At 60.9% G+C, this 26,192-nt stretch overlaps 2 protein-coding genes across 5 annotated transcripts in view; one reads left to right on the forward strand and one right to left on the reverse strand.

The window, feature by feature from the left end:
- STAB1 (stabilin 1) overlaps positions 1 to 15,819 on the forward strand; it is a 30,163-nt gene extending 14,344 nt beyond the window's left edge. Inside the window, exons 22-69 of one of the 4 annotated variants that reach the window (XM_050778413.1) lie at positions 657 to 768; positions 1,237 to 1,423; positions 1,509 to 1,602; positions 1,715 to 1,873; positions 3,016 to 3,111; positions 3,709 to 3,804; positions 3,963 to 4,010; positions 4,195 to 4,325; positions 4,498 to 4,609; positions 5,084 to 5,161; positions 5,250 to 5,348; positions 5,482 to 5,580; positions 5,731 to 5,862; positions 6,067 to 6,195; positions 6,356 to 6,412; positions 6,789 to 6,872; positions 7,405 to 7,600; positions 7,718 to 7,813; positions 7,904 to 7,949; positions 8,051 to 8,127; positions 8,345 to 8,470; positions 8,676 to 8,749; positions 8,905 to 8,979; positions 9,236 to 9,358; positions 9,667 to 9,714; positions 9,891 to 9,968; positions 10,078 to 10,224; positions 10,601 to 10,741; positions 10,842 to 10,901; positions 11,281 to 11,457; positions 11,541 to 11,627; positions 11,736 to 11,885; positions 11,975 to 12,031; positions 12,137 to 12,338; positions 12,685 to 12,834; positions 12,920 to 13,024; positions 13,168 to 13,275; positions 13,361 to 13,554; positions 13,654 to 13,798; positions 13,878 to 14,011; positions 14,098 to 14,263; positions 14,348 to 14,457; positions 14,545 to 14,664; positions 14,750 to 14,899; positions 14,975 to 15,079; positions 15,190 to 15,336; positions 15,419 to 15,532; positions 15,611 to 15,819. In XM_050778413.1, coding sequence (XP_050634370.1) covers positions 657 to 768; positions 1,237 to 1,423; positions 1,509 to 1,602; positions 1,715 to 1,873; positions 3,016 to 3,111; positions 3,709 to 3,804; positions 3,963 to 4,010; positions 4,195 to 4,325; positions 4,498 to 4,609; positions 5,084 to 5,161; positions 5,250 to 5,348; positions 5,482 to 5,580; positions 5,731 to 5,862; positions 6,067 to 6,195; positions 6,356 to 6,412; positions 6,789 to 6,872; positions 7,405 to 7,600; positions 7,718 to 7,813; positions 7,904 to 7,949; positions 8,051 to 8,127; positions 8,345 to 8,470; positions 8,676 to 8,749; positions 8,905 to 8,979; positions 9,236 to 9,358; positions 9,667 to 9,714; positions 9,891 to 9,968; positions 10,078 to 10,224; positions 10,601 to 10,741; positions 10,842 to 10,901; positions 11,281 to 11,457; positions 11,541 to 11,627; positions 11,736 to 11,885; positions 11,975 to 12,031; positions 12,137 to 12,338; positions 12,685 to 12,834; positions 12,920 to 13,024; positions 13,168 to 13,275; positions 13,361 to 13,554; positions 13,654 to 13,798; positions 13,878 to 14,011; positions 14,098 to 14,263; positions 14,348 to 14,457; positions 14,545 to 14,664; positions 14,750 to 14,899; positions 14,975 to 15,079; positions 15,190 to 15,336; positions 15,419 to 15,532; positions 15,611 to 15,667 — 5,478 coding nt within the window. In that variant the 3' untranslated portion in view covers positions 15,668 to 15,819. Of the gene's footprint in view, positions 1 to 656; positions 769 to 1,236; positions 1,424 to 1,508; positions 1,603 to 1,714; positions 1,874 to 3,015; positions 3,112 to 3,708; positions 3,805 to 3,962; positions 4,011 to 4,194; positions 4,326 to 4,497; positions 4,610 to 5,083; positions 5,162 to 5,249; positions 5,349 to 5,481; positions 5,581 to 5,730; positions 5,863 to 6,066; positions 6,196 to 6,355; positions 6,413 to 6,788; positions 6,873 to 7,404; positions 7,601 to 7,717; positions 7,814 to 7,903; positions 7,950 to 8,050; positions 8,128 to 8,344; positions 8,471 to 8,675; positions 8,750 to 8,904; positions 8,980 to 9,235; positions 9,359 to 9,666; positions 9,715 to 9,890; positions 9,969 to 10,077; positions 10,225 to 10,600; positions 10,742 to 10,841; positions 10,902 to 11,280; positions 11,458 to 11,540; positions 11,628 to 11,735; positions 11,886 to 11,974; positions 12,032 to 12,136; positions 12,339 to 12,684; positions 12,835 to 12,919; positions 13,025 to 13,167; positions 13,276 to 13,360; positions 13,555 to 13,653; positions 13,799 to 13,877; positions 14,012 to 14,097; positions 14,264 to 14,347; positions 14,458 to 14,544; positions 14,665 to 14,749; positions 15,080 to 15,189; positions 15,337 to 15,418; positions 15,533 to 15,610 lie in introns of all 4 variants that reach the window. The other 3 variants (XM_050778414.1, XM_050778412.1, XM_050778415.1) reach the window with 3 other exon arrangements.
- NT5DC2 (5'-nucleotidase domain containing 2) lies at positions 15,699 to 25,041 on the reverse strand. The gene is made up of 14 exons (XM_050778472.1): positions 24,718 to 25,041; positions 20,437 to 20,621; positions 20,149 to 20,223; positions 19,925 to 19,980; positions 19,734 to 19,827; positions 19,471 to 19,599; positions 19,301 to 19,361; positions 19,117 to 19,219; positions 18,903 to 19,004; positions 18,580 to 18,661; positions 16,529 to 16,615; positions 16,287 to 16,427; positions 16,141 to 16,205; positions 15,699 to 16,055 (listed from the first exon to the last, which is right to left on the reverse strand). The coding sequence occupies exons 1-14, from the start codon at positions 24,947 to 24,949 to the stop codon at positions 15,794 to 15,796; spliced, it is 1,674 nt and encodes a 557-aa protein (XP_050634429.1). The 5' UTR covers positions 24,950 to 25,041; the 3' UTR covers positions 15,699 to 15,793.
- Between the last annotated feature and the right edge of the window lie 1,151 nt (positions 25,042 to 26,192).

A 26,192-nucleotide genomic window follows, 5' to 3' on the forward strand; every position in this document is an offset into this window, starting at 1 on the left:
AGCACATTGGGAGGCTGAGGCGAGCGGATCACTTGAGGTCAAGAGTTCAAGACCAGCCTAGTCAACATGGCAAAACCCTGTCTCTACTAAAAATACAAAAATTAGCCTGGTGTCATGGCACACATCTGCAATCCCAGCTACTCAGGAGGCTGAGGCAAGAAAATCACTTGAACCTGGGAGGTGGAGGTTGCAGTGAGCCAAGATCGCCCCACTGCACTCCAGCCTGGGCAACAGAGTGAGATTCCATCTCAAAATAATAATAATAATAATAATAATAATAATAATAACAACAACAACAACAATAGATAAGATAGATTTTCTTTGGCATTTATTTCCAAAAAGGCTACTTGGCAGTAGTTTTCTTTTGTGTTCTGTTTTTACCACTTTGTAACATCAGGGTTACTTTAGCACCTGGCTATAGAACACAGGAGTTATGTGTTTCTGAATTGAGCAAATGTCACTTATAAAACCTCCAGGGCCAGGTGCCTTTTAGGGGATAGGTCTTTGGTGGCATCAGTGATTTTGAAGATCCCTTCCAGGATGAGCTCTCATGGGTAGCAAGAGCTCAGAGCCAGCCCATGAAAGGAGGGGGTGTTGGGAGAAGGGATGTAGAGTCCCTTTCCCATGACTGATCCTGCCTCCTGCTCACTCTTTAGTGCAGTGATGGGATCCAGGGCAACGGGGCCTGCCTCTGCTTCCCAGACTACAAGGGCATCGCCTGCCACATCTGCTCCAACCCAAACAAGCATGGAGATCAGTGCCAGGAAGGTGGGTGGTCCTGGCTCAGGCCATCTCCTAGGGAGAAAAAAGGTCTGGTTAGAAACGGGTCTGGGGGCTCTCAAGAAGGGAAATGAAGCCCCAGGAGGAGGGATGAAAGCCAGGGGGGAGTGGAGGAAGATTTGAGAACAGAAAGGAGATGCTGTCTGCTTCACCCATGCCAGGAAAGGAACTGTGGCTTAATTTAAAATATGTGGGACTTACGCCAGACACACTGAAGAACTTCCTGATGGTGGTGTTGGGATCAGGACAACTAGAATGGGATAATTGAAAGCTCAGAATGCCCCCCTCACATTTCATCTGCCTGCCCATTGAGTCTGAGATAACCTCTGATTTTTCCTCCCTGAAGTCAAATCTGTACTGGCTGCCCCACTCCCTATATCCCCCAAATCCATCCTGGCTCCCGGCCAGCCCTGCCTCCTGCTTCTCAGTTTCCCTGCTCCCATCTACTCCCTACAGACTGCGGCTGTGTCCACGGTCTCTGCGACAACCGCCCAGGCAGTGGGGGGGTGTGCCAGCAGGGCACGTGTGCCCCCGGCTTCAGCGGCCGGTTCTGCAACGAGTCCATGGGGGACTGTGGGCCCACAGGGCTGGCCCAGCACTGCCACCTGCATGCCCGCTGTGTTAGCCAGGAGGGTGTTGCCAGGTGAGGACTCACATCTTCTGTCTGCTCCACCTGTGACCTTTCGCACCTGAGGCTCACTGGAGCCCCCTCCTTCACCCACCCCCAGATGTCGCTGTCTTGATGGCTTTGAGGGTGATGGCTTCTCCTGCACACCCAGCAACCCCTGCTCCCACCCGGACCGCGGCGGCTGCTCAGAGAATGTCAGTCCCCTTGCTCCTTCCCTGGAGTTCTGACCCAGAGGCAGGAGGTGGGATGCCCTAGCCCTCTGCCTACATTCCTGTGTCCCTGAGTTATCTGTCCTGGCTCTCACAGGCTGAGTGTGTCCCTGGGTCCCTGGGCACCCACCACTGCACATGCCACAAAGGCTGGAGTGGGGATGGCCGCGTCTGTGTGGCTATTGATGAGTGTGAACTGGATGTGAGAGGTGGCTGCCACGCCGATGCCCTCTGCAGCTACGTGGGCCCCGGGCAGGTGAGGTGCAGCAGAGAAGGGGCGGGAGCCTTTGCTCTGGGGGACTCTCTCCCTGCCCCATCTGACTCCCGGAATGCAGAGTCAGGTGCTCAGGGTCTGGAACCTCAGGTGCAGATGAGAACCCAGTGCTGACATGCTGAGTAGTGGCATCTGGGATTCACTCCTTCATCCATCCGCTCATTACTTTCCCAGGTGTTATCAGGCACTTGTTCCATGCTAGTCCCTGTTCTAGACATAGGGAATACGACACTGAGCAAAGCAGGAAGAGCCCCTGCCCATGGGAGTGACCTCCCCAAAACTTTAGCCTCATGGAAATCCAGCCCCAGAACTTTGCAGTGTCTGAATCTAGTCACCGGAGCTCAGAACCTGGAGCCTTCCATGCGGAGCATTTTGGGACTGGTGAACCAGTGTTCAGACAGGCATTGAAGACTGTCTAACGTGCCAAGTGGGAGGCCAGGCCTGGCTGGTCAGGGTCAGCCTCTGCATGGCCAGGCCTGTGGGGCTCCCTGTCCTCCCAACTCCAAGGTGGCCTCTGGGCACCAGCACGTGGGGCCTTAGCAGTAAGAACTGACAGGTGTAACAGCTGGAGCTTCAAACCCCATTAGGGCCTTAATTCAGAACAGAGGTGTTGAATGCGCCAGTGAGATGCCCCCAACGGGCAAACAAGGGCACCTAAGATCTGAGGGGTCTCACTGGTCACTCACCTGCAATGTACACAAGCCCAGGGGCACTGGCATTTGGTTGGGGGACCAGAGCAGCTGAGTAGAGTGGCAGGGGTGGAGGTGGGATCTGAGCCACTATCCTGGGGCCAGCCTTGGCAGATGCCTACCCACTTGCCACAAACTGTTAGCCTCAATGGCCCTGGCAGGGTCCCAGGCTCCAAGTGTAGGGGCACCAAGTGTCCACAGACGCTTCTCTGCCAATACTCTCACCTCCGTGGACTCATCCTGAGAGCCAGTCTCCCCTTAGGGCCTCTGTCTCCCCAACTGGAGCACAGATCTCCGAGAGTAGGGCTGGGAGAAGTTCCTCTGGGCTCTGGACAGGCCTCCCCGGGGGCAGTGCCCAGAGAGAGCCAAGTAATGGAGGAAGAAAGGGTTGGATGCTCATCATGAGACAAGGCCGTCTGTTCCTAACCTCTCCAGAGCCGATGCACCTGCAAGCTGGGCTTTGCCGGGGACGGCTACCAGTGCAGCCCCATCGACCCCTGCCGGGCAGGCAATGGTGGCTGCCACGGCCTGGTAAGGGAGTGCAAGGCTCAGAGCCCCGGGGAGGCTTTCTGGGGTGGGCCTAGGCTGCAGCTCTCTCCCTCCCTCCCCATCTCTGGGTGTCTCTCTGTATACTGTCAGGATTAAGATCTTTCTAAACTTCAAATCCAACCATGTCACTCCTGTCCCACTTCACCTGCCCCTGCCCAGCCTCCTCTCTCTGTTCCACTCCTGCCCCGCTTCCATTGTCCTTGGCTGCGCTGAGTTCCTCGCTGTCCCCTGCCCCTGCTCCACCCTACCACACCCCTGCCTCTGCGAGCTGCACCTGGGCCTGGCTAGCTCCTTCTGCTCTCAGCTCTGGCTCCAGAGGATACAGGGCCTCCTGGGTGCTCCCGCAGCCCTGAGCTCCTTTGTATCCACCTGGCGTGGGTAATGCTCGTGTCAAATGCCCAGTAATCCTGGGGAGCAGGGCTAGGCACACCGAAGGAGTGCCACCAACACAGACTGGGTGGCTGCAGAGCAAGGGGCAGGGGCTGGGGCTGGGTGGCTGGACAGGCAGAGAGATGGGGGAGGGAAGGACCCAGCTGCCATCTGGGTCTGAATGGAGGCCCTTTCTCACTCCCACCCCAGGCTACCTGCCGGGCAGTGGGGGGAGGTCAGCGGGTCTGCACGTGCCCCCCTGGCTTTGGGGGTGATGGCTTCAGCTGTTATGGAGACATCTTCCGGGTAAGGGGTGCTCAGACTCGTTTTCTGTCTTCCCTGTGCTTGGGGAGGAGCCCTCTCCGGCACCTCAGGTGGGAAAGGGGCACTGCTCAGGATCCGTGGTGGGGAAGGGCTTGAATTTGCCCTTGGTCCTGTGACCTCAGCCTTTTCCCTTCCCTTAGGAGCTGGAGGCAAATGCCCACTTCTCCATCTTCTACCAGTGGTTTAAGGTAGGACAGGGCAGAATGCTGGGGTTGAGGGTTTAGATCCAGGAGGCCTGCCTGGATGGAGGGGTGCCATATAACATCTCCCAGAGTGGGAGGTTGGGGGCAGGCCTGGAGCCTAGAGCAGGGAATCTGAAGATGATGGCTGCCTTCCTCACTCCTCCTGCCCCTACTCGCGGTGTGCATGCAGAGTGCCGGCATCACGCTTCCTGCCGATGGCCGAGTCACAGCCCTGGTGCCCTCCGAGGCTGCCGTCCGTCAGCTGAACCCTGAGGAGCGAGCTTTCTGGTTGCAGCCAAGGATGCTGCCGAGCCTGGTCAGGTGGGGCCGCCATTGCCAGGCTGTGGGAGGGGGCTTCCTTGCGGGACCCAGCCCCTCCCTAGCGAGTCCTCAGCCTGGCAGGCACTCACCCCTTGGGGTGGGCCCAGTCCCAAAGGTCTCTGTAAGTTACACTAACCTGATTCCATGACCCCCCCAAACTGTGCCCTGTCAGGGCCCATTTTCTCCAGGGTGCACTCTTCGAGGAGGAGCTGGCCCGGCTGGGTGGGCAGGAAGTGGCCACCCTGAACCCCACCACACGCTGGGAGATTCGCAACATTAGTGGGGTATGTGGTGAACTCTGGGCAGAAAAGGGGACAGGTGGGGCATGGAAGGGAGCCTGAGTGGCTACAGGCTGTCCCACATCAGGGGCCCCATGGGATGAGATTGGGGTCCCCTCGCCCTGCCCAGAGCCGGGCTCAAAGGATGTGCTCAGGATGCATTGCTGATCGGCACTGAGTCTCTGGGCCAGGAGTGACTGCCTGCAGGGGCTGTCTGTCCATCTGAGTCTGCACATGGACAAGCGCCCCTCTCACCACGGACCCTGGGGGGAGTCTGTGTGCCCAGCTGGTGGATCCTGAGTCTGACTCAGGATCAGAGTCAGTTCCTGGGAGGAGCTTCTGTGCAGGACCCAGCTCATGGGCCAGCCTGCAGACCACCTGTGGGTGCCTGTGTGCCCAGCAGTCTCTCTGTTGGGGCTGTCCCACCTTTAAGGGTCTATCTGCGCCCACCTGTGGCTAAGCTCTGCTGCTGCCTTCCAGAGGGTCTGGGTGCAGAATGCCAGCGTGGACGTGGCTGACCTCCTTGCCACCAACGGTGTCCTACACATCCTCAGCCAGGTACAGCAGGAGGAGGGTGTGTGCAGGGAACCTCGCAGGCAGGCCGTGAAGCAATGACATGCTGACCAGGCCCTGTGCTCTGTACCAGGTCTTACTGCCCTCCCGAGGGGATGTGCCCGGTGGGCAGGGGTTGCTGCAGCAGCTGGACTTGGTGCCTGCCTTCAGCCTCTTCCGGGAGTTGCTGCAGGTAAGGAAGGCTGGCAAGAGGGGACGTGCCTGCTCAGGGGACACTGTGCCCCAGGTCCAGAGGAAGCTGGTTGGCTCCCAGTGTCAAGACTGACAACTAATATGCCCATCCCTGACCTCCACCCCATCCCTAGCGCCATAGGTTGGTGTCCCAGATTGAGGCTGCCACTGCCTACACCATCTTTGTGCCCACCAACCGCTCCCTGGAGGCTCAGGGCAACAGCAGCCACCTGGTGAGGCCATGGGGCTGGGGCAATGGTGGGGAGGGCAAAGGCACAGAGGGCAAGCCTCCCATCCCACCATGAAGGGACACGGTGGGTGCGGCATGTTGTCCAGGGCACTTGTTATCCTGGAGTCCCCTGACTTCGCTCCTTCTCTCCCAGGACGCAGACACAGTGCGGCACCATGTGGTCCTGGGGGAGGCCCTCTCCATGGAAACCTTGCGGAAGGGCGGACACCGCAACTCCCTCCTGGGCCCTGCCCACTGGATCGTCTTCTACAACCACAGTGGCCAGGTTTGGGGGTCAGGGAGCAAGGAGACCCTAGCCTGGGCCCCTATCCCTGAAGATCCCTTCCCTTTGGAGTGTCCCCAGCTGTGAGCCTCCAACCTCCAACCTCTGCTCCAGGGAGGCCCCCGGCCCTGGAGTACCGCCTGACCTTATAGCCCTGCCACGTGAGGGTGGTGGGTGGGTGGATTCAGCCTCCATCCCTCTCCCCAGCCTGAGGTGAACCATGTGCCACTGGAAGGTCCCATGCTGGAGGCCCCTGGCCGCTCGCTGATTGGTCTGTCAGGGGTCCTGACGGTGGGCTCAAGTCGCTGCCTGCATAGCCACGCTGAGGCCCTGAGGGTGAGAGGCTGGGGCCAGAGGAAGGCCGGCACCGGAGTTCAGAGCTGGGAGCTGCTGGCTGGCCTGACTGGTGGGGAGGAGCGCATGGGTCAGCCTGTCCTGGAGGAAGGGCAGGGATCCAGGCCTGGACTGCCTGATGCCCCACCTTTTTTCCCTCTAGGAGAAATGTGTAAACTGCACCAGGAAATTCCGCTGCACTCAGGGCTTCCAGCTGCAGGTGAGACTGGGCTTAGCATAGCTCTGTCCCTGCGTTGCCTGCCCTCACTTCTTCCAAGGTGCCCAATCCCCTCACCCTCCAGCCTAACTTTGTTTGGCCCAGGCCTCCAGGCACAGGGAACTGGGTGGCTGACATCCCCATAGAGGCCTGGAGGGCTGGCATGGCTCTACTGAGGGGAGATTCCCTCAGACTTGCGGCCCGAGGCTTGGATCCTGTCTGCCCTCTCCCATCGGTCTGCCTGTCTTGGTCCCTCTCTGACCCTTCTGCTGTTCTGCTCATCTGCCTGACACTGTAGTCCATCTGTCTGTCTCCCCATTCATTGCCCTGCCCCTGCCTGAGCCACTGGCTGACCCCTCCTGCCTGTCGCCATTTCCAGGACACACCCAGGAAGAGCTGTGTCTACCGATCTGGCTTCTCCTTCTCCCGGGGCTGCTCTTACACATGTGCCAAGAAGATCCAGGTTTGCCCTGAAGCCCCCCCAAAGCCTGTCCGGAGAGAAGGAGGTGGGAGTGGGTGGGGCCCAGGGGGGAGCCCAGTTTGGATCTTAAGGGCAGAAACTGGGCTGGGACTAGGGTGAGGCCAGAACCCAGAAGAAGGAGAGGGGAGAGAGGTCTGAAGTCAGAGGGCTACTGTTTGTCCCTGTGTCAACTCCCCTGGGGGAGGGAGTGGAGACTGGGAGAGGAAGAAAGGGCAGTCTGGAGCTGGCTCTGTCAGCCAAACCCCAGAGGCAGCAACTGGGCCTGGCTCGGCCCCTCACTGTGGGATCTGGGTGCAGCCCTTCCTTGCTTGAGCCTCAGTTTCCCCACCCTGCCAGAGGGAGGGTTTTAGGAGGCATCTCTGTGTCTCTTTTGGCTCTGAGTTGCTCGTCCCTGGGTCTGGGGTTCTGAGGGGCTTTGCTCCGTGGCTCTGTGGCCCCGAGATGCCCCCGTTCCCCTTCCCCCGACACCTTGCTGGGCCTCTCTCACCCTCTCTTCCACCCCCAACACTGACAGGTGCCAGACTGCTGTCCTGGTTTCTTTGGTACGCTGTGTGAGCCATGCCCAGGAGGCCTGGGGGGGGTGTGCTCGGGCCATGGGCAGTGCCAGGACAGGTTCCTGGGCAGCGGGGAGTGCCACTGCCATGAGGGCTTCCATGGAACCGCCTGTGAGATGTGTGAGCTGGGCCGCTACGGGCCCAACTGCACCGGAGGTGAGGACTGGGGAGGGGTGGGGGTGGGCTTCCTGGCAGCAGAGAGCAGCCTGGAGACCCCAGCCGGGACAAGATGGGGGCACTGGGAAACTCCTGTTCTCCTTTATCCCACTGCAGTATGTGACTGTGCCCATGGGCTGTGCCAGGAGGGGCTGCAAGGGGATGGAAGCTGTGTCTGTAACGTGGGCTGGCAGGGCCTCCGCTGTGACCAGAGTGAGTGGGTCCCAAGGGGGAGGGTGCAGGTGGCTACTGAGGAGGCTGTTCCTGGGTCTGAATGACCAGAGTCATCCTCCTGCCCCCCAGAAATCACCAGTCCTCAGTGCCCTAGGAAGTGCGACCCCAATGCCAAGTGAGTAGGCCCAGCCTGAGGCAGGTGGGTGAGTGGCGGGGAGCCTGGGGGTCAAGGCATGGCTGGACAGGCATGGGCTTAGCCACTACCACCTCTCCCAGCTGCGTGCAGGACTCGGCCGGAGCCTCCATCTGCGCCTGTGCTGCAGGATACTCCGGCAATGGCGTCTTCTGTTCAGGTCCAGCCACATGGACGCCCAGAGCCCTCTCTGAACTTTTGGGGTGGCTGTCCACACAGAGCCCCCTTCATTTCCTCTAGGCCCAGCCCCCCTCACTGTCCCATCTTGGGACTCACCCTTCCCTCTGACCTTTTCCTTTCTCTCATGCCCTCCTCTCCTGTTCTGCCCCTGGCCCTGTGCCTACTCCTAAAGACTCTCTGGGACCATCTCCCCCTAGAGGTGGACCCCTGTGCCCATGGCCATGGAGGCTGCTCCCCTCATGCCAACTGTACCAAGGTGGCACCTGGGCAGCGGACATGCACCTGCCAGGATGGCTACATGGGCGACGGGGAGCTGTGCCAGGGTGAGACTAGGCCCCCAACCTGGGTTGTATGTGGGGCTAGGGGTCTGGCTTCAGTGATCTGAGTCAGATTAGGAAGGGCTGAGGGGCATGTGGGACTTGTGGGGACTGGGGGTGCTGAGAGAGGAGGGGGTGGGACAGATGGTACAGAGGACAGATGAAGGCGGTCCTCTAAGGGCCACCCCCATCCCAGTGTCTCTTCCCCCAGAAATTAACAGCTGTCTCATCCACCATGGGGGCTGCCACATTCATGCTGAGTGCATCCCCACTGGCCCCCAGCAGGTCAGCATGGCAGGGTTGGACTTGGGGGGTCATGCCATGCCCTCACAGGATGGGGCCTCCCTTCAGGGCAGGCCCGGGGAGGGGGTGACCCTTTTACACAGGGTGCTGGCGGGCTGTTGGCTCTCAGCAGCCCCACTGATCAAGACTGGGGACAGGTCTCCTGCAGCTGCCGCGAGGGTTACCATGGGGATGGCATCCGGACCTGCGAGCTCCTGGACCCCTGCTCTAAGGTCAGGCACCTGGTCCCGCCCTCCTTTGCTGAGGAGAAGGAGAGGGGACTGAGGCAAGAACCTGCCCTCCTCACCTCCAGCAGGGTCCTAAGGGCCTCTGCAGGGTGGGCTATGCTCCCCTGAAGCTCGAGTTTGATCAGTAGCAAATGGAATCTGGGGGGCTGAGCAGGGGCCTTCATGGCCTCTTTCACAGGGCTGAGTGGGATAGAGAAGTCCTGGAAGCCACTGATACCTTCCTCTCCTGTCCCTGCCTCAGAACAATGGAGGTTGCAGCCCATATGCCACCTGCAAAAGCACAGGGGATGGCCAGAGGACATGTACCTGCGACACAGCCAACACCGTGGGGGACGGCCTCACCTGCCGTGCCCGAGTTGGCCTGGTAATGATGCCCAAGTCAGACCTCTGATCTGGTCTTGGCTGTGCCCCATGGGCCTGACCCGTGGTCTTGGCAAAGCCCCGATTTGATCCTGATCCTGGCCCTGACCATGACACTGAGCCTGACCTCTGACTGTACCTGGGCCTGGCCCCAGCTATGACCCATGAAACCAGCCCTGACCCCAACTCAGACCCCGCGGCTTTCCTTTCCTCATGTCTGCCTTGGCTAGACCTTGGGCTGCAGGTGCTGGGACAGGCACCAGGCCCTGAATGGGGGCTGCCCCAAATCTGAGCTGACCCTCGCCCCCCCAGGAGCTCCTGAGGGATAAGCATGCCTCATTCTTCAGCCTCCGCCTCCTGGTGAGTGGCCAGCTTGGGCCTCTGTGACCTGCAAGTCCCACCCGTCTCTGGGCTTCTGTTCCCATCTGGTCAGGGGGTTGGCTGGTTTGTTCTCTCTGAGTCCAAGTCTTCCCCAGGAGATCCATGGAGGCCTCAGGCTTCTCCCCTTCCACTCACGCTGTTGCTGCCTCCCTCAGGAATACAAGGAGCTCAAGGGCGATGGGCCTTTCACCATCTTCGTGCCGCACGCAGATCTAATGAGCAACCTGTCGCAGGTATGCAGCCCCCAGAGCGACGCTGGGCAGGGCTGGGCGCTCTGGTGGTGGCCCTGCTCGGGCTGAGGCAACAGTCAGGGACCCCACTCCCCTCGCGACTCCACCCCAGGATGAGCTGGCCCGGATTCGCGCTCATCGCCAGCTGGTGTTTCGCTACCATGTGGTTGGCTGCCGGCGGCTGCGGAGCGAGGACCTGCTGGAGCAGGGGTACGCCACAGCGCTCTCGGGGCACCCACTGCGATTCAGCGAGAGGGAGGTGAGCCCCGGCTCTGGCCTGCCCCGCCCCTGCGCGCCTGTGCCCGGGCCCCACGCAGTCACCACCCTCACCTCCCCCAACCAGGAGGGCCTCGCACAGACAGAGCTGAGTCCAGCCCCAGACCCCGCCCGCGACCTGGCCCTGGCCCACTGCCGTGGGCCTGTCCTGCCCAGCACCCTTGCGTCCTTCTGAGGACTGAGTCCCGCCCCCTGCCCTGACTCCGCCCCAGACCCCGCCCACCTCTTGTCCTGGTCCCGAACCCGGGACTGCCTGCACCCTAAGACTCGCCCAACCCAGGCTCCGCCCACACCTCAGGCCCTGACAGCTTCCAAGCACCCCACCCATCTGCTTTATCAGCCCTGTGCCCCGCCCCCAGGGCAGCATATACCTCAATGACTTCGCGCGTGTAGTGAGCAGCGACCATGAGGCCGTTAATGGCATCCTGCATTTCATCGACCGTGTCCTGCTGCCCCCCGACGTGCTGCATTGGGAGCCGGATGATGAACCCATCCCAAGGGTATGACAGGCAGGGGCCTGGGAGGTGGAAGGCAGGCAGCTGGGGGCCTGGGATCCTCCCTTCTCGCCTGGCCTAGCTGTTTATGAGAGCCTTTCCTCAGAGAAATGTCACTGCTGCTGCCCAGGGCTTCGGTTACAAGATCTTCAGTGGCCTCCTGAAGGTACTGCTCCCATCTGGGCCTGTCATTGTGGACACATATGCACATGGAAGTGTGTGCAAGTGTGTATGCGTACCTGTGCGTGCATGCCCACCTGTGTGCCCACTGTCCCATGTGAGCCTGTGTGAACTCACGTGTGCACAAGCCACATCTGTGTGCATGAGCACCCCAGGGTGAGCACATGGGTGTGCTTATGTGTGCCCGCATTTCTGATAGCAGTGTGCACAGTTGAGATGTGTGCACACACATTCCTGCCTGGGATGGTCACAGATGAGAGTGGGTGAGTGTGGAGCCCCTTCCTGCTCTGTGGCACGGCTCCCTGCCTTTGCTCACTAGTCTCTGACTGGGCTGCGACTGCCACACCTTTGCTGCACCCCACCAGGTGGCCAGCCTCCTGCCCCTGCTTCGAGAGGCATCCCATAGGCCCTTCACAATGCTGTGGCCCACAGACGCCGCCTTTCGAGCCCTGCCTCCGGATCGCCAGGCCTGGCTGTACCATGAGGACCACCGTGACAAGCTAGCAGCCATTCTGCGGGGCCACATGATCCGCAATGTCGAGGTGGGTACAGCCTCCAACTTTGGTCCTCACTGTCTGCAGCTCACCCTGCCTCTCCACCTCCAATCATGATTCCACCTGCTCAGGCCTTGGCATCTGACCTGCCCAACCTGGGCCCACTTCGAACCATGCATGGGACCCCCATCTCTTTCTCCTGCAGCCGAACGCGGCCCGTGAGTCTGGGGAGAGGGCTTGGATGAGGGGAGTAGGAGGCAGGGGCCCTGGCAGTGGAGTTGGAGTGCACCTGTGACCCCCGCATACCTCACATTCTCTCCTTGCAGGGTGAGCTCATGGTGGGTGAGGATGATGCCCGCATTGTGCAGCGGCACTTGCCCTTTGAGGGTGGCCTGGCCTACGGCATCGACCAGCTGCTGGAGCCACCTGGCCTTGGTGCTCGCTGTGACCACTTTGAGACCCGGCCCCTGCGACTGGTGAGGGAGGCCAGAGGCAGACGGGTAGAAGCCCACCCCTGTGGTGTCCGTCCATCTGACTTTGCTGTGTTGGCTTCCCTCCCTTCCAGAACACTTGCAGCATCTGTGGGCTGGAGCCACCCTGTCCTGAGGGGTCACAGGAGCAGGTACAGGGCTAGGGGCTGAGTGGGGGTGGTGGGGTGGGGGCAGGCAGAGCCCAAGGACCACCAAACTCAGAACCACCCGACTGCGGCCTGACTCCTTTGGCCCAGGGCAGCCCTGAGGCCTGCTGGCGCTTGTACCCGAAGTTCTGGACGTCCCCTCCGCTGCGCTCTTTGGGATTACACAGTGTCTGGGTCCAGCACAGCCTTTGGGCTAGGCCCCAAGGCCTGGGCAGGGGCTGCCACCGCAATTGTGTCACCACCACCTGGAAGCCCAGCTGCTGCCCTGGTCACTATGGCAGTGAGTGCCAAGGTGAGCATTGCAGACACTGTTGACTGGCTCCTCTGTTCCCCAAGAGAGCCAAGGCACAGCTCTGGCCATTGTCCCTGAGAGGGCATCCAGGGCTGGGGAGCTCTGGGTGGTGAGTAGATTTTACTAGTGGGAGTGCTGGGAGAGGCAGGGTGGGAGTGTGGACGGTGCAGAACCTGGGGAGGAGTGCTGGGGGGTCTGGATGCTCTCCAGGACACAGGCCTGGAGGGATCTTAGCAGTGTGGGGACATGGGTCGGGGACAGATGGCAGGGCTAGGCTGGAGGTACATGTATGGGGGTCCTGGTGAGAGCCCCTGGCCCCACCTCACTTCTCCTACCCCATCCCCAGCTTGCCCTGGCGGCCCCAGCAGCCCTTGTAGTGACCGTGGCATGTGCATGGACGGCATGAGTGGCAGTGGGCAGTGTCTGTGCCGTTCAGGTTTTGCTGGGACAGCCTGTGAACTCTGTGCACCGGGTGCCTTTGGGCCCCATTGTCAAGGTGGGCCGTCCCTGCCTGCCCCACGGCCCGATTCCTTTGGCCCTTGTGGGCCAATCTTTATCTTCCTGCCTGTCCTTCTCCCCAGCCTGCCGCTGCACTGTGCATGGCCGCTGTGATGAGGGCCTTGGGGGCTCTGGCTCCTGCTTCTGTGATGAAGGCTGGACTGGGTCACACTGTGAGGTGCAACTGGGTGAGTAGCCCCGTGCTTGTGCCCACCCTGCACACTTGTGTACATGTGCACACATCAGTAAAGGCACCAAGGGTGGGTGGAATGGGCAGAGGCCAGTAAGGCAACTACTAACCTGGTTCTGGGGGCTGGGCCCTCGGGGACAGAGCTGCAGCCTGTGTGTACCCCACCCTGTGCACCCAAGGCTGTGTGCCGTGCAGGCAACAGCTGCGAGTGCAGCCTGGGCTACGAAGGGGATGGCCGCGTGTGTACAGGTAAGCAGGTGGGCGGGGACATGGAGGTGGGAGGCCTCCACTCCCCTGCAGTCACTGGGTCCAACCACTGCCTCCCTGCCCTCAGTGGCAGACCTGTGCCAGGACGGGCATGGTGGCTGCAGTGAGCACGCCAACTGCAGCCAGGTAGGAACAGCGGTCACTTGTACCTGCCTGCCTGACTATGAGGGTGATGGCTGGAGCTGCCGGGCCCGCAACCCCTGCACAGATGGCCACCGCGGGGGCTGCAGCGAGCATGCCGACTGCTTGAGCACCGGCCTGGTGAGCAGGTTGGGGAGCCGAGCAGTCAGGGTGGGGAGGCCTGGCAGACCTTCCGACCTCTGAGGGCGGAAGGGCGCCCACTGCTCTCCCCAACCCCAGAACACACGGCGCTGTGAGTGCCACGCAGGCTACGTAGGCGATGGACTGCAGTGTCTGGAGGAGTTGGAACCGCCTGTGGACCGCTGCCTGGGCCGGCCACCACCCTGCCACTCAGATGCCGTGTGCACTGATCTGCATTTCCAGGGTGTGTCCCCTGCCCACTCCCAGTACCCATTTCATTCCTCAGAGCTGGCCAGCTGACCATGCACCCCTCTATTCTGCAGAGAAACGGGCTGGTGTCTTCCACCTCCAGGCCACCAGCGGCCCTTATGGTCTGAACTTTTCGGAGGCTGAGGCGGCATGCAAAGCCCAGGGAGCCGTCCTTGCTTCATTCCCTCAGCTCTCTGCTGCCCAGCAGGTGTGTGGGGCCCAGAAGTTGGGGCCAAGTGTTGGGGGAGGCCTTGACTGGGTCTTGGGTCTCAGCATCCCCTCCTGTTCCTACAGCTGGGCTTCCACCTGTGCCTCATGGGCTGGCTGGCCAACGGCTCTGCTGCCCACCCTGTGGTTTTCCCTGTGGCAGACTGTGGCAATGGTCGGGTGGGCATAGTCAGCCTGGGTGCCCGCAAGAACCTCTCGGAGCGCTGGGATGCCTACTGCTTCCGCGTGCAAGGTGCGTCCACCCCACCAAACCCTACTTCCCCGGCTCTGCCCCTTCCCACCAATCCACTGTGCCACTGACCTGCCTTTCCTGCAGATGTGGCCTGCCGATGCCGAGATGGCTTCGTGGGTGATGGGATCAGCACATGCAATGGGAAGCTGTTGGATGTGCTGGCTGCCACTGCCAACTTCTCCACCTTCTATGGGGTGTGTGGGGCCCAGCCTTGGGGGTGGAGGGTGCTGGGATCCCCGTGGAGGGAGCCTGCTCACAGTTCTGTCTTTCCACCATGCCAGATGCTACTGGGCTATGCCAATGCCACCCAGCGGGGTCTTGACTTCCTGGACTTCCTGGATGATGAACTCACGTATAAGACACTCTTTGTCCCTGTCAATGAAGGCTTTGTGGACAACATGGTAACCAGCAGGGGTGTGGGCAGAGCAGAGCCCGAATTGGCCATCTCCATCTGGCCCAGGCCAACAGGACTTGCTCTGCCCACAGACGCTGAGTGGCCCAGACTTGGAGCTGCACGCCTCCAACGCCACCCTCCTAAGTGCCAACGCCAGCCAGGGGAAGTTGCTTCCAGCCCACTCAGGCCTCAGCCTCATCATCAGTGATGCAGGCCCTGACAACAGTTCCTGGGCCCCTGTGGTGAGTCTGGCAGCTGTCCCACCCTGGTGGCCCTGGCCCTTGCTCACCATGGGCTTGACTCTGGTCTCCCTGCAGGCCCCGGGGACAGTTGTGGTTAGCCATGTCATCGTGTGGGACATCGTGGCCTTCAATGGCATCATCCATGCTCTGGCCAGCCCCCTCCTGGCACCCCCACAGCCTGTAAGTTGGGGATTGGGGAGGCAGAGCCCTTCCTGGCATCCCCACAACCTGTGAGCCTGGGGAAGGTGGTGGGACAGATCCCGCCAGGTCAGTACTCTCCCTGTTTGTAGCAGGCAGTGCTGGCGCCCAAAGCCCCACCTGTGGCAGCAGGTGTGGGGGCTGTGCTTGCTGCTGGAGCACTGCTTGGCTTGGTGGCTGGAGCTCTCTACCTCCGTGCCCAAGGCAAGCCCACGGGCTTTGGCTTCTCTGCCTTCCAGGTAGGGCTGGGTTGGGGCTGCCATGGCGGATCCTTGGATCTCGCTCAAGGTGCCCTGCCACTCACCCCTCTGCTGCTCCCAGGCGGAAGAGGATGCTGCTGACGACTTCTCACCGTGGCAAGAAGGGACCAACCCCACCCTGGTCTCTGTCCCCAACCCTGTCTTTGGCAGTGACACCTTTTGTGAACCTTTCCATGTGAGCATGGAAGTGTGGCGGATGTGGGATGGGCCCAGGCCCTGGTCACGCCCGCCACCAACAGCCCTGCTCTCTTAGGACTCACTCCTGGAGGAGGACTTCCCTGACACCCAGAGGATCCTCACAGTCAAGTGATGAGACTGGGGCTGAAAGCAGAGGCACGCGTAGGGAGAAGACCACTTTTATTGCTTGTCTGGGTGGACGCCCAGGGTGGACAGGGCGGGAGGGGCTGGGGGCCTGTCCCGGACAATAAAGGCGCCCTCAGCGGATGTGGGCCATGTCACCAAGGAAGGGGGTCTTCATGCAGCCAGTGCAGAGCTGGTCCATCCAGAGAGGCGCCTCGTGCTGCAGCGGCGTGCGGCGCGGGTAGAAGGTGAAGTCCACGCGGTAGTTGAGCAGGCAGCTGAGGGAGGCCATGTAGAGGTCAGAGAAGCGCACGAGGCGCCTCGAGAAGTAGGTGGGGTTGTGGAAGGTGCGGAAGATGCTGCCGAACTGCGCGTTGAACAGGGCCTTGGTGATGCACCTGGCAAGGGAGACACGATGCACTTGAGGGGTAGGCCTGGGGTGGTGGCTTGGCCGGGACTCCTGCCCTGGCCCCACCTGCTCACCTCAGCTCCTGCCGTTCTTTCATCCAGGCAGCTAGCACCTGCCTCGACTCCGCGTCCTGATAGGTCTGGGGACACAAGGTGTGCATTGGGTGCATGCACCCAGGCGGCTACTGCCCTGGCCCTCCCACAGCCACCTCGGCCCACACCTGCATGCGCTCCAGCAGCCCCGTGAGTGCTTGCTGCCACGTCAGCGAGTGCATGTACTGCTCTGTGTTGATGATGCGGATCTCACGCTCCAGCTCAGGGATGATGGCACCCGTGCGCCAGCCGTGCCGCAGCATGAGATCCTGGTGGGTGGGGCGGCAGAACTGGGCTCAGCACCAGTTGCGGGGGTGGGGGTGGGGTTTCCTGGCCCTCCCCGCCTGCAGCCCAGCTCTGCCTCCCTCACCGCCAGGTCACTATAGAGGTGGTCCCCAAAGTAGAGCACGCGGGGGCCACGCCATTCCGTCAAGCGCAGGAAGTCAAACAGGTTTCCCTAGGGAGAGGAGGGGAATGCTGCTGAGCCAAGTGTGCCTTGTCCTCCACCAGTCCTCCCTCCCAAATCCCCAGAGGCAGCTCAAATCCAGCCGGATGCCAGCTGCCCTTTCCCGTGGCCTTGCTGCTCCCTCCCTGGGCCCTGGTCCTTGTCACTTTCCCCTCCTACTTGGGAAGGGGATTCTGCCTGCTGCAGGAAGGTGTCCTATAGGCCTGGCATGGTGCCCATGCCTTGAGGCCCTGCTCCCTGTGGTCTCACACATACCCCAGACTAGGGATTGAATCCCTGTTTGTAAGGAAGAAACTGCAGGGAAGGCTCTGCAGCCCTGAAGTCCTTGCTGGCCTCCCCTGCCTCAGTGCAGAGGGACCTGGCAGACCTCACCAGGGCCACCAGCATCTTGGAGCCGGAGAAAGATGGAGATACTCAGCCAGGCCCACATGTAACTGGGGAAGCTCACAGGGCGGCAGAAACTGAGAGGGCCAGAGCAGGAATCACTGGAGTAGTGCTGAGGCAGCAGCCACCAGGGCAGGAGTCCACACCTCAAAAGCGAGAGGAACTGACACCCAGCAAGCACAGTTCTTGGAGCAGTCTGTGCATCCAAAGCCTCAGAAGTGGAAGCGCTGGGGGAAACAGGTGGTGTGGGAGAAGCCAATTGCTGAACTAAGTTCAAGTGGAGGGGCAGAGGCCCAGTCAGGCCATAGACCAAGGGAGAGAGTCTCAAGGGGCAGGAGACTGAAAGACTCCTAGTAACAGGCAGGATCCAACACACAGTGTAAGGCAGCTTCAGAATATTGGGCATAAAGAACTGCCTGAAAGCTGCCAGGGAAGAAAGTCATGTGTTTCCCATAAAGGTGCATGACCCTCTTCAGCTGAGGCTGGATGCCAAGACAGGGGAGAGCAGCCCCCTCAGAGCTGATGGGACACACCTGGGCCCAAGGGCTGTGGAGAGTTTGGGTGCAGAAGGGTGGCAGGCAGAGCAGTGGGCAGGGCTGAGAGGGTGGGAGTGTTTCCTGCAGGCCAGGCCTGGGCATTGGCCACCCCCACACTGCTCCCCTGGCCAGCTGCTGGCTTCCCCCTGCCCCAGCCCCAAGGCCTTTAGAACCCCTAGCCTGAAGAAGCCCAGCTCAGCCAGGATTTCTGCATTCCAGCCAGGGCGAAACCTTAATCACTGCCTGCTCATAGATACCCAGTCCCACCTCAACACCAGTCCCTCTCATTTTCCTAGCCAGGCAGGAAGGAGGAGTTTCTCTAGAGCACCCAATGAGCTGTCCCCAACCAGACTTGTTCTGGCTGCAGCAGAGTGCTCAGCCCCAAGAAATGACATCATTTATCAGGCATTTCATGATCTCTGACCATTCTTGTTTTTTGAAGACAGGGTCTCGCATTGTTGCCCAGGCTAGAGTGCAGTGGTGTGATCACAGCTCACTGCAGCCTCGAACTCCTGGGTTCAAGTGATCCTCCCATTCAGCCTCTGGAGACCAAAGGTGCATGCCCTAATTTTTTCTATTTTTAGTAGAGACGGGGTTTTGCCATGTTGGCCAGGCTGCTCTCAAACTCCTGAGCTCAACAAGCTATCCTGTAGCCTCGGCCTCCCAAACTGCTGGGATTACAGGCATGAGCCACCGCACCTGGCCCACTGGCCATTCTGAGAGCTTTATATCACAGCTTCAGTAGAGAGTATTACAACTCTTTTGCAGACAAGGGAAGCAAGGCACAGAGGTCAGGCAACCAGGCCAGGCTCCCTCTGCTGAGTAGTGGAGTTTGGAATTCAAAGCCAGGCAGCTTGACCCAGAGGTCAAGCTCTCGAGGCCACCCAGACCTGCTCCCTGCCAGCCATTGCCTGTGTGAGGCTGCTCAGGGCCAAGGAGCTGTGCTGCTTCCTCAGAGGCTGCCTCTGCACAGCCTGGAGCCCTAGCTAGGCCCCATGCCCCCACCACGTGCTGCTTTCCCCAGATGGCCCTTACCTGCCGATAGATCTTGCCCTTTTCCAAGCGGGTGATCCGGTCCCACTGAAGTGAGCCCTTCTCATCGAGTTTTCTGAAAGGCCTGGGGTGCAGGTAAAGGGCTTGACTTCCAGTCTGTGGCTGGGCCATGGGCCGGGCAACCCCCATCCCTCCTTCATAAAGGCCCACCTGCTCAAGTGGACCCATGCCAGCAAGGGGGTGTCCCCACCCCAAGCACACTGGGCAGTGGGCAAACGCCAGGTTGGCCTCCTGCTTCAATCCCCTCACTGGGGGGAGGCCTCTATTCCCCTTCCCTGACCCTGTGACCCCCACCATGCCCATACTTGCGCCGGTCAGTGAAGAAGCTGGGCTTGTCTGCCTGGACAATGACCACATCGAAGAGCTGGCGCCAATCGGGACCCACCATGTGCCGCATCCCCTTGTCTCTGTGCGGAGGAGGTTCCGGTGGCAAGTAGTCTGAGGGCAGCTCTGTGCCTGCCCTCCCCACCCAGAGCCCTGGCCCTGCTGTGTCCCTCCGTCCACAGGGGCTGGACTCACACGAAGCTGAAAGGACTGTTGGTGATGAGGAACAGCTGTTTCCCATGGGCCACCAGGCGGCTCAGGACGGCAAACGTCTCGTCCCCTCTCAGGATGTACTTCTCTAATGGGACAGATGGGTCTGTGAGGGCCAGCTCTGCCACCTGCTCAGGCTGGCCACGGCAGGGCTTCTATCCACCCTTACCCATGTCCTGCTCGATCCACTGGTACATGAGGCCCTTCACATGCACGTCTCGGATGGCGTCCTGGGGGCGGTGGAGGACAATGAGGGTGCAGCAGGGCCCAGGCAGGCCTGTTCTGCTGTGGCTGGACTTAGCTTTCCCTGCCATCTGAGGGCAAGCCCAGCATCCTCACCGTCACATCCTTGTAGAGGTGCGCTTGGTCAAACTCCAGGCTGTGGCCCAGGAAGTAGTCCACCACGCAGGACAGCAGAGCCATCTCCGGCAGTGAGAAAATGTCCATGAACTGCTTAATGGAGGGACCCTGCGGAGGGGGCCATTGTCTCAGACACCCTTTGAGGCCCCACCCCCTTCAGTGCTGGAGATGAGGGCTCCAAATCTGCCTTGGGACTTGGGCACATGTCCATGGGGCAAGCTGGCTGCTGGGATATGGAGTACCTTGCCATAGAAGCCACTCATCTGGTATAGTGGGATGTGCTGGGTGCCCCCATACAGCGCGATCACTTCCTCATCTGGCACAGGCTGGAGGCCCCTGAGCAGGCCCAAGATACCATCAGTCCAAGGTAGTCCTGAGCCAGAACAGCAGTGTAGGGTGGGGCAGGGGTGGGGTCGGGGCAGAGCCAACTGACCTGTAGGCTGTCCCCAGCTGCACATAGTGGAAGGCGTCAATCTTCATCAAAAGGCTCTGGGGGCGTCAGGGAGGCAGGACAGACGGTGAGGAGGCAGTTTCACCATGGCCCCAAGCCAGCCTCTTTCAGCCCATGCCAGAACCCCAGCTGGATGGTATTAAGGGGTAATGACCATACCAAGAGGACACCAAGGAGGGAGCCCCTATACAGGTCCAGCCACTCACCTTCTGAATGTCGTAGTGGAGGCCACGGATGGCAAAGCTGGGGTTGTAGTCATACTTCCGAATCCCCTCTGGGTACTGCCGGGGGAAAGCAGCCAGGCCTAAGCCAATAACCCTGCCAGACCTGCTGGCTGGTGGCCACCCCAGGCAGTCAATCCAGCCACCTGCCCAGGGCAGCGGCCAGTCAAGAGGGCCAGGGAAGCCCCACGACTCAGCCCTGAGCTTAGGCCAAGGTGGGTCTGGCTGGCCTCCAGGCCCTGGGCGTGTTGGTGGCAAGGACCCCCGTCTCACCTTGTAGTGCTCGATCAGGATGTCACGGGCGGCGCTGAAGATCTCGGGGTGCAGTGCGTCTGCATACTGGGCCAGCGTGTAGTCGTAGTCAAAGCCGTAGACCTCAACGTCACGCAGGCTGATCTCGTTGTTGGCGTAGATGGCTGCTGGGTTCAGGAGACTGCAGACCTCGGGGGGCAGGAGGTCTAGAGGAAGGAGATGCAGGGAGGCAGTGATGGGGACGATGATCCCTGCGGCAGCTATGGCTCCTGAGCACTCTGTGGGGGACTAGCCCTGTGAGCCTCAGAAACACCCCACAATGGTTCCTCTTATTCCAGTGCTGCAGATGCTCAAACAGGCCCAGAGAGAAGTCACTTGCCCAGGGTCACGTGGTTAGGATAAGGCAGAGCCCCTGGCTGGAGCTCCTCCCCATGGTTACACCTGCCTGCATTACACTATCTCCTGCAGCCCACCAGGTGTACTGAGTCTGTGACTACTCCAGGCCTTCATCACTAAGCCCCATCAGACACAGGGCCATGCTAGAACCCTGGCAGCAGTCACTTAACTCCTCACTGCCTAGCCCCAGAACAGCTGCTTTTGGGATGCTCTACAGTGCAAATCCTCCCACTTGCTCAAAACCCATGCAGGAACATCACTGTCTGGGCCGCCTACAATTCAGTGGCTCCTCTGCTTCTCTCAGGGGCCCTGCCCTGCCCCCTGGCCTCATCTCTCAGCCTCCCTGGGATTATGTGTGAGGATAGCGTGTGGGCACTGAGGACTCCAACCCAGAGTGGCTGGCTCTGTATGGCCAGACTAGGGAGCTGAGGCCATGGATGCTGACTTTTCTACCTTTCCCAGAGCTGGGACTGGGGCTCAGGAACATTAGTGGGAGGGGGCGTCCCTCTGCTGATCGGGCTGCCAGCTCTGTGCACCTCCCATAGCCCAGGGAGAGTGAGGCCCCTCTAATCAGATTTCAGCTACCCGCCAGCCCATATAATGACATTTGCTGGCTCTAGCCAGGGAACATTGCTAATTACGACAGGCAGGACGTGATGTCAGGTTCTGGGCCATTATCCGGGCTGCTCCTTCTGGGGATGTGGTCGTGGCCACCCCAAGTCCCTGGCTGCTCCCAGGAGGGTGCAGTTGGCTTTGAGGCCCACAGCAGGGTGCTGAGCAGGGCACTGTGCAGCATGGGTTCTGGGGTCCCAAGGAGGCAGACGAGGCTGAGAGGCCCCACGTTACCTGCCCTGGTTTCCCTGTGTGTACAATGGGGAAAGTGGAAGGGAAAGGAAAAGAAAGGAGATGTGCCAGGAAGGCCACATGCAATGAGGTCAACCAGACAAGACCATGATAGAGGGAGCTCTCACGGCTATGACTTCAGGAAGGTCACCTCACCTCTTGAGCCTCAGTTTCCTAGTTTCTAAAAGGGTAGGAAAAATTGTACCAAGTGGGGCATGGTGGCACACACCTATAGTCCTAGCTACTCAGGAGGCTGAGGCGAGAGGATTGCTTGAAACCCAGTAGTTCAAGACCAGTCTAATCCATATAGCGATACCCTATCTCTGTGAAAACATTTTTAAAAAGAAAAAAAATGTACCAACCTACAGAATTACTAAGAGGGTCATATGGAAGGTGCTACTCTGTGCAGCAATCTCACTCTGCACCCGCACATATACAGGATTAAATGGGTGATATGTTTCCTGAGCCTATGAGCATCCTGTCCCCAATTTCCTAGTGTCCCTCCAGAAGCAGGGGCTGCAGGGAGAAGGGAGCAGGCAGGACTAGATGCACAGGGCACTGCCTTGCAGGGACCCCAGCTGTAAGACTCCAGGGGATCCCTGTCTCAGCCACAACCCCAGTGCCGATCACTGGCCAGGGAAGCCCCAGTGTGCCTGGCAGCTGCTGCACTCAAGAGGCAGACACCTTATTGATGTGCTCTGTGCCCAGAGCACCTGCCTCAGAGGCACTCTGGGAACACAGGGCTCCATCCCCACCCCTTTCCTTTGGAGCCAAGTTCAGGGTGTGGGTGGGGGATCAGGTGTGGCTGCTTCCCCGGGCCAGTACAGAGTGGCTGCTCCAAAGATCCGTGGGTGTAGACAGGAGCCCTCACTTGGACAGTTGACTGCAACGCTCTAGGGAGTTGCTTCTGAGCCACGCCTCAAGGCCTAGGGTTCTGGTGTCACTAGGACCCTGGGCCTTGCCCTTCCCATGGCTCTGAGTTCCCAGGTACCAACTGTGACTGTGACTCTTGGTGCAGAAGACCTCGGAGGGTCTGCTTGCCAGTGCAGCCTCTTGCTGGCAGAGTCCTGGCCTTCACCTCTGCCCTTAAGGATGTTCCCAGGGGCCCAGAGGCAGACAGTCCTCCCAAGAACAAAGCAGGATGGGGAAAGAGCCACAGGGCCTGGCGGCCAGGCCTGATTTCTAGACTAGAAAATTCTTGGCTCTGGGGTGACAGCGGCCTGTTCCCTTCCATAGGTGGTGTGGGTTGGGGGGCAGCTGAGGGTGTGTCCCACCCAGCATGTCCAGCAATTGCCCTCCTTTCTCCTCAGCCCCAGCTCCCACACCTGCCCATGGTTCCAACTCCCAGGGCAAACTGCTCCCTAGCAGCCATGACACTTGTGGATGTCTTAGAGGCTTGTCTCGTTCAATCCTCACTCTCACCCTGTGAGGCAGTCTCACTTATTCCCCCATCGTCCGGAGGAAGAAACTGTGGCTCAGGGAGGTGAAGTCACTTGCTCGAAACCACCCAGTAACAGGCACCGGGTTTGAGATCACCATTCAAGTCACCCCACCTGCATTAATCACTCTGCCTCTCAGCCTAGCCTCCCACTATCACCACACTGAGGCCAGGTGGGTGGGGGCTGGTGGACTGAGGGACGTGCTGCGCTGCTCTTAGCCCATAGGCATTAGCCCAAAGCAGACCTTTAGCCCAAAGGTGTGAAGCTGGCTCCTGTGGTGCTCACCATGGGATCTTGGTGGAAATGACTTTGCTCGTTGTATGACAAGAGGAGCTTAGAGGGCTGTGAGGCTCCAAAGATGCAGACAGGCCCAGGAGGACAATGTCCAGTAGATCCCCGTGCTCCTCCCTGAAACCTTCAAGGCAGGCTTCTCAGGATACTCACAGGGTCTTCTCCAGGCCCAGAGCAAAGACTTGATAAATAACACTGGGCAGCCTCTCCACAGACACAAACTCAACCTGGGACCTTGAGGGTGGACAGATGCCCAAGGCTTCAAAATGACCATTCCTCAGGGGCCTTTACCATTCTGCCTTCACTGGTCAAGAAGTGATTCTCAGCCACCCCACAAAGCCGGAGTGAAAACCCTTGTCTAGCCAGTTGGAATCTTCCAGACAGGGCCACTTTGTCTTATCAGACAATGAAAGCTACGTCACCCCTGGGGGTTCCTCCGGAAGCTCCCCTGCCCCACTTGGCCTGGTTCCAGTCATCACCCAACCCTGGGACAGAGAGGCCCCAGGACTGCGTTTCATGCTTGAGAGAGGGTGAGGCTTGCCTGGGGCCACCCAGCTGCTCAGTGATAGGGTCACGACCCAAACCACATCTGTCTGCTGCAGAAGCAGGGCCCCACTAGACGCAGGAAGACAAGCAGTCAGATGTCCAGCACTCTCAGCTCTGGGGCCTCACTAGTGAGCCCTAGCCGGCCCCCTCTAAGAAGGGGCCTCAGCCTCCTCAAGCCATTTCTCAGAGGGAGAGAGGAGGGACAGGGAGGTTAAGTGCCCTTTGCAGCTCTAGTCTGGGCTACAGGGGGCGGGGGTGACTTGGTTTCTCCCAGTCTTCGCTTCCCGTGCTGAGAGGGGGCCGGACCTCCAGGGCGACATCGAGGTGTCTGGGAAGTCCAACCGGTGTCCCCTTTGGTCCGGCCGTCCCCAGGAGCCCGTTCCGCCCGGCGCCGCTCGCTGGCTTTGTCCACAGCACTCTCCCGCCCCAACTAAGGGCTGGCCGAGAACAAGGGGTTGGGGGCGTTTCCGCCGCGGCCTCACGTTGGGCGGGACCCCGAAGGAAGACGGCGGGGGCCCAGCACTCCGGCAGCCGCTCAAGGCGCCCCGAACTCCCCAGACCGAGCCGGGGAACAAACCTCCCGCCCGCCCCCGGGCGTCGGGGCGCCCCAGAGGCCCCCGGGATGAACGGCCGGACCTTCTCGCGAAAAGCAGCCTGGTCCTTGGGCTCCGCGGCCCCGGCGAGCCCCACTGGGTGCTTCCCCGCAGGAGCGGCGCCCTGGGGCTCGGTCCGTCAGTCAGTCCACGCGGAAGACACCCCGGCGCACGTCCCGCCCCAGCTCACCCACCGTGCACCAGTCTCCTCATGTCCTGGTAGCGAGCCCATAGGTGCGCGCTGAGGTCGGCGCCGCCTGCGGGTGCCTGGGCGGGCGCGGAGCGCGGGGCGCCGGGACAGTGGGCGCCGGGACCCGGGGGGCCGCAGCCAGGGCAGGAGGGCGAGGACGAGGCAGTTCGCGGCCCGCCGTGGCCTCCGCACAGCAGCCAGCGCCGAGCGACCGCCCGCAGCCCCGCACCCGCCATGCCCACCGCGCGCCGCCGGCGCCCGCCGCCCGCCGCCCGCGCTGCCCTGGCCCTCCCGCCGCCCGCCGCCCTCCGACTGCGCGCCCGCCACGGTGGCCTCGTGCTCCTCACGGCGGCCGGCCAATGGGTGCGTCGCGCGGAGCCCGGCCTGCCAATGGGCGCGCCCCTCGGCCCGTGGGGCGGGAGGCCCCGGACCCGGCGGGGCCGGGCCGGGCGGGGTCCCCAGCCCCCTCCCCCAGTCTCCCGCGCGGCGCGGGAGGACTCCGCGCCCCCCTTCGGCCGTCACGCCGGCGATGGCGGCGCCCTTCCCTGGCCCCAGCCCTGGATGTCAGAGGGCCTAAGCGCGGCCGTCCCTGCGAGGCTCCGGACGGCCGAGGCGCCGAGCAGAGACAGCCCGAGCGCGACGTGTACCCCCCCCACCCCGGTCCCTAGGTCCTCTACCGCCCTCTCCGCTCCCGGGTCCGCCCGCCCCACCCTGCGCCTCTGGATGCTTTTGACCCCAGATTCTCCGCCTCTCCCCCCAGTCCTGGTGCGCTCCTTTCCGGGGGTCTTGGTCCCCAGTCTCCGGGCTCGGACTGACTGACCACTGACCAGAGCCCAGGCCGGTCCACTCACTGGTCTAACAAATAAAGAGCCTTTCCCGCGCTCCCCGGTGCCAGGCCCACGCTGGGGGAGGCCGAGAGGCCTGCAGGGCAGCCAACGTCCACTAAGGCAGACTCTTCTCCCGCTAGGGTGACCCCTTCTAACTCAACCAGGTGACTGGGCCGTGCGCTGCAGGGTTGTGGGCCACGGTCACTGCGCCTGCTTGTTTCTGACCTCGGTAAGTGGCCACACTCACCCGTCAACCCCCGGTTTCCCGACGCAGGCCCCTCGTGAGATGCTGTGGTCTTTTCTAGCAATGTCGCCAGGCTTTCCAACAAAATTCCTCTTTCCTGCGCAGAACCGCTCTCCACTCGCATTTCTTCTGCTCACATCCGTATTCCGAGCCCGCACCAGGCTGTGTGCCGGGTCCAGAGGAGGCCGACCCAGCACCCCTGGGCCCTGTCGAAGGGGTGCCAGCTGGGCACGCGTTGTTTTCTGAGGTGGCCTCGCTGTCTTTCAGGGTGTGTGTACATTCGAAACTCCACTGAACCTTGATTGAAGACCTAGTGTGGCAGTCCATGGCCTGGAGACTGGTAAGGATTGAGGCCATAGGATGGGCTTGAGTGTAGCGGTGCCCCCAGGGCCCCACTGAACTAGTGGG

The sequence above is a fragment of the Macaca thibetana genome, chromosome 2 (assembly GCF_024542745.1).
Source record: "Macaca thibetana thibetana isolate TM-01 chromosome 2, ASM2454274v1, whole genome shotgun sequence".
Lineage (NCBI taxonomy): Eukaryota > Metazoa > Chordata > Mammalia > Primates > Cercopithecidae > Macaca > Macaca thibetana.

What these genes read in the sequence shown, in the direction of transcription:
- NT5DC2 (XM_050778472.1), bottom strand. Translation starts at nt 24,949, where the DNA reads ATGGCGGGTGCGGGGCTGCGGGCGGTCGCTCGGCGCTGGCTGCTGTGC. An exon ending in TGAGTGGCTTCTATGGCAAG is followed by an intron (nt 19,600 to 19,733) that starts GTACTCCATATC and finishes CCCCCTCCGCAG; the next exon opens with GGTCCCTCCATTAAGCAGTT. An exon ending in ACCTCTATAGTGACCTGGCG is followed by an intron (nt 16,428 to 16,528) that starts GTGAGGGAGGCA and finishes CCCACCCACCAG; the next exon opens with GATCTCATGCTGCGGCACGG.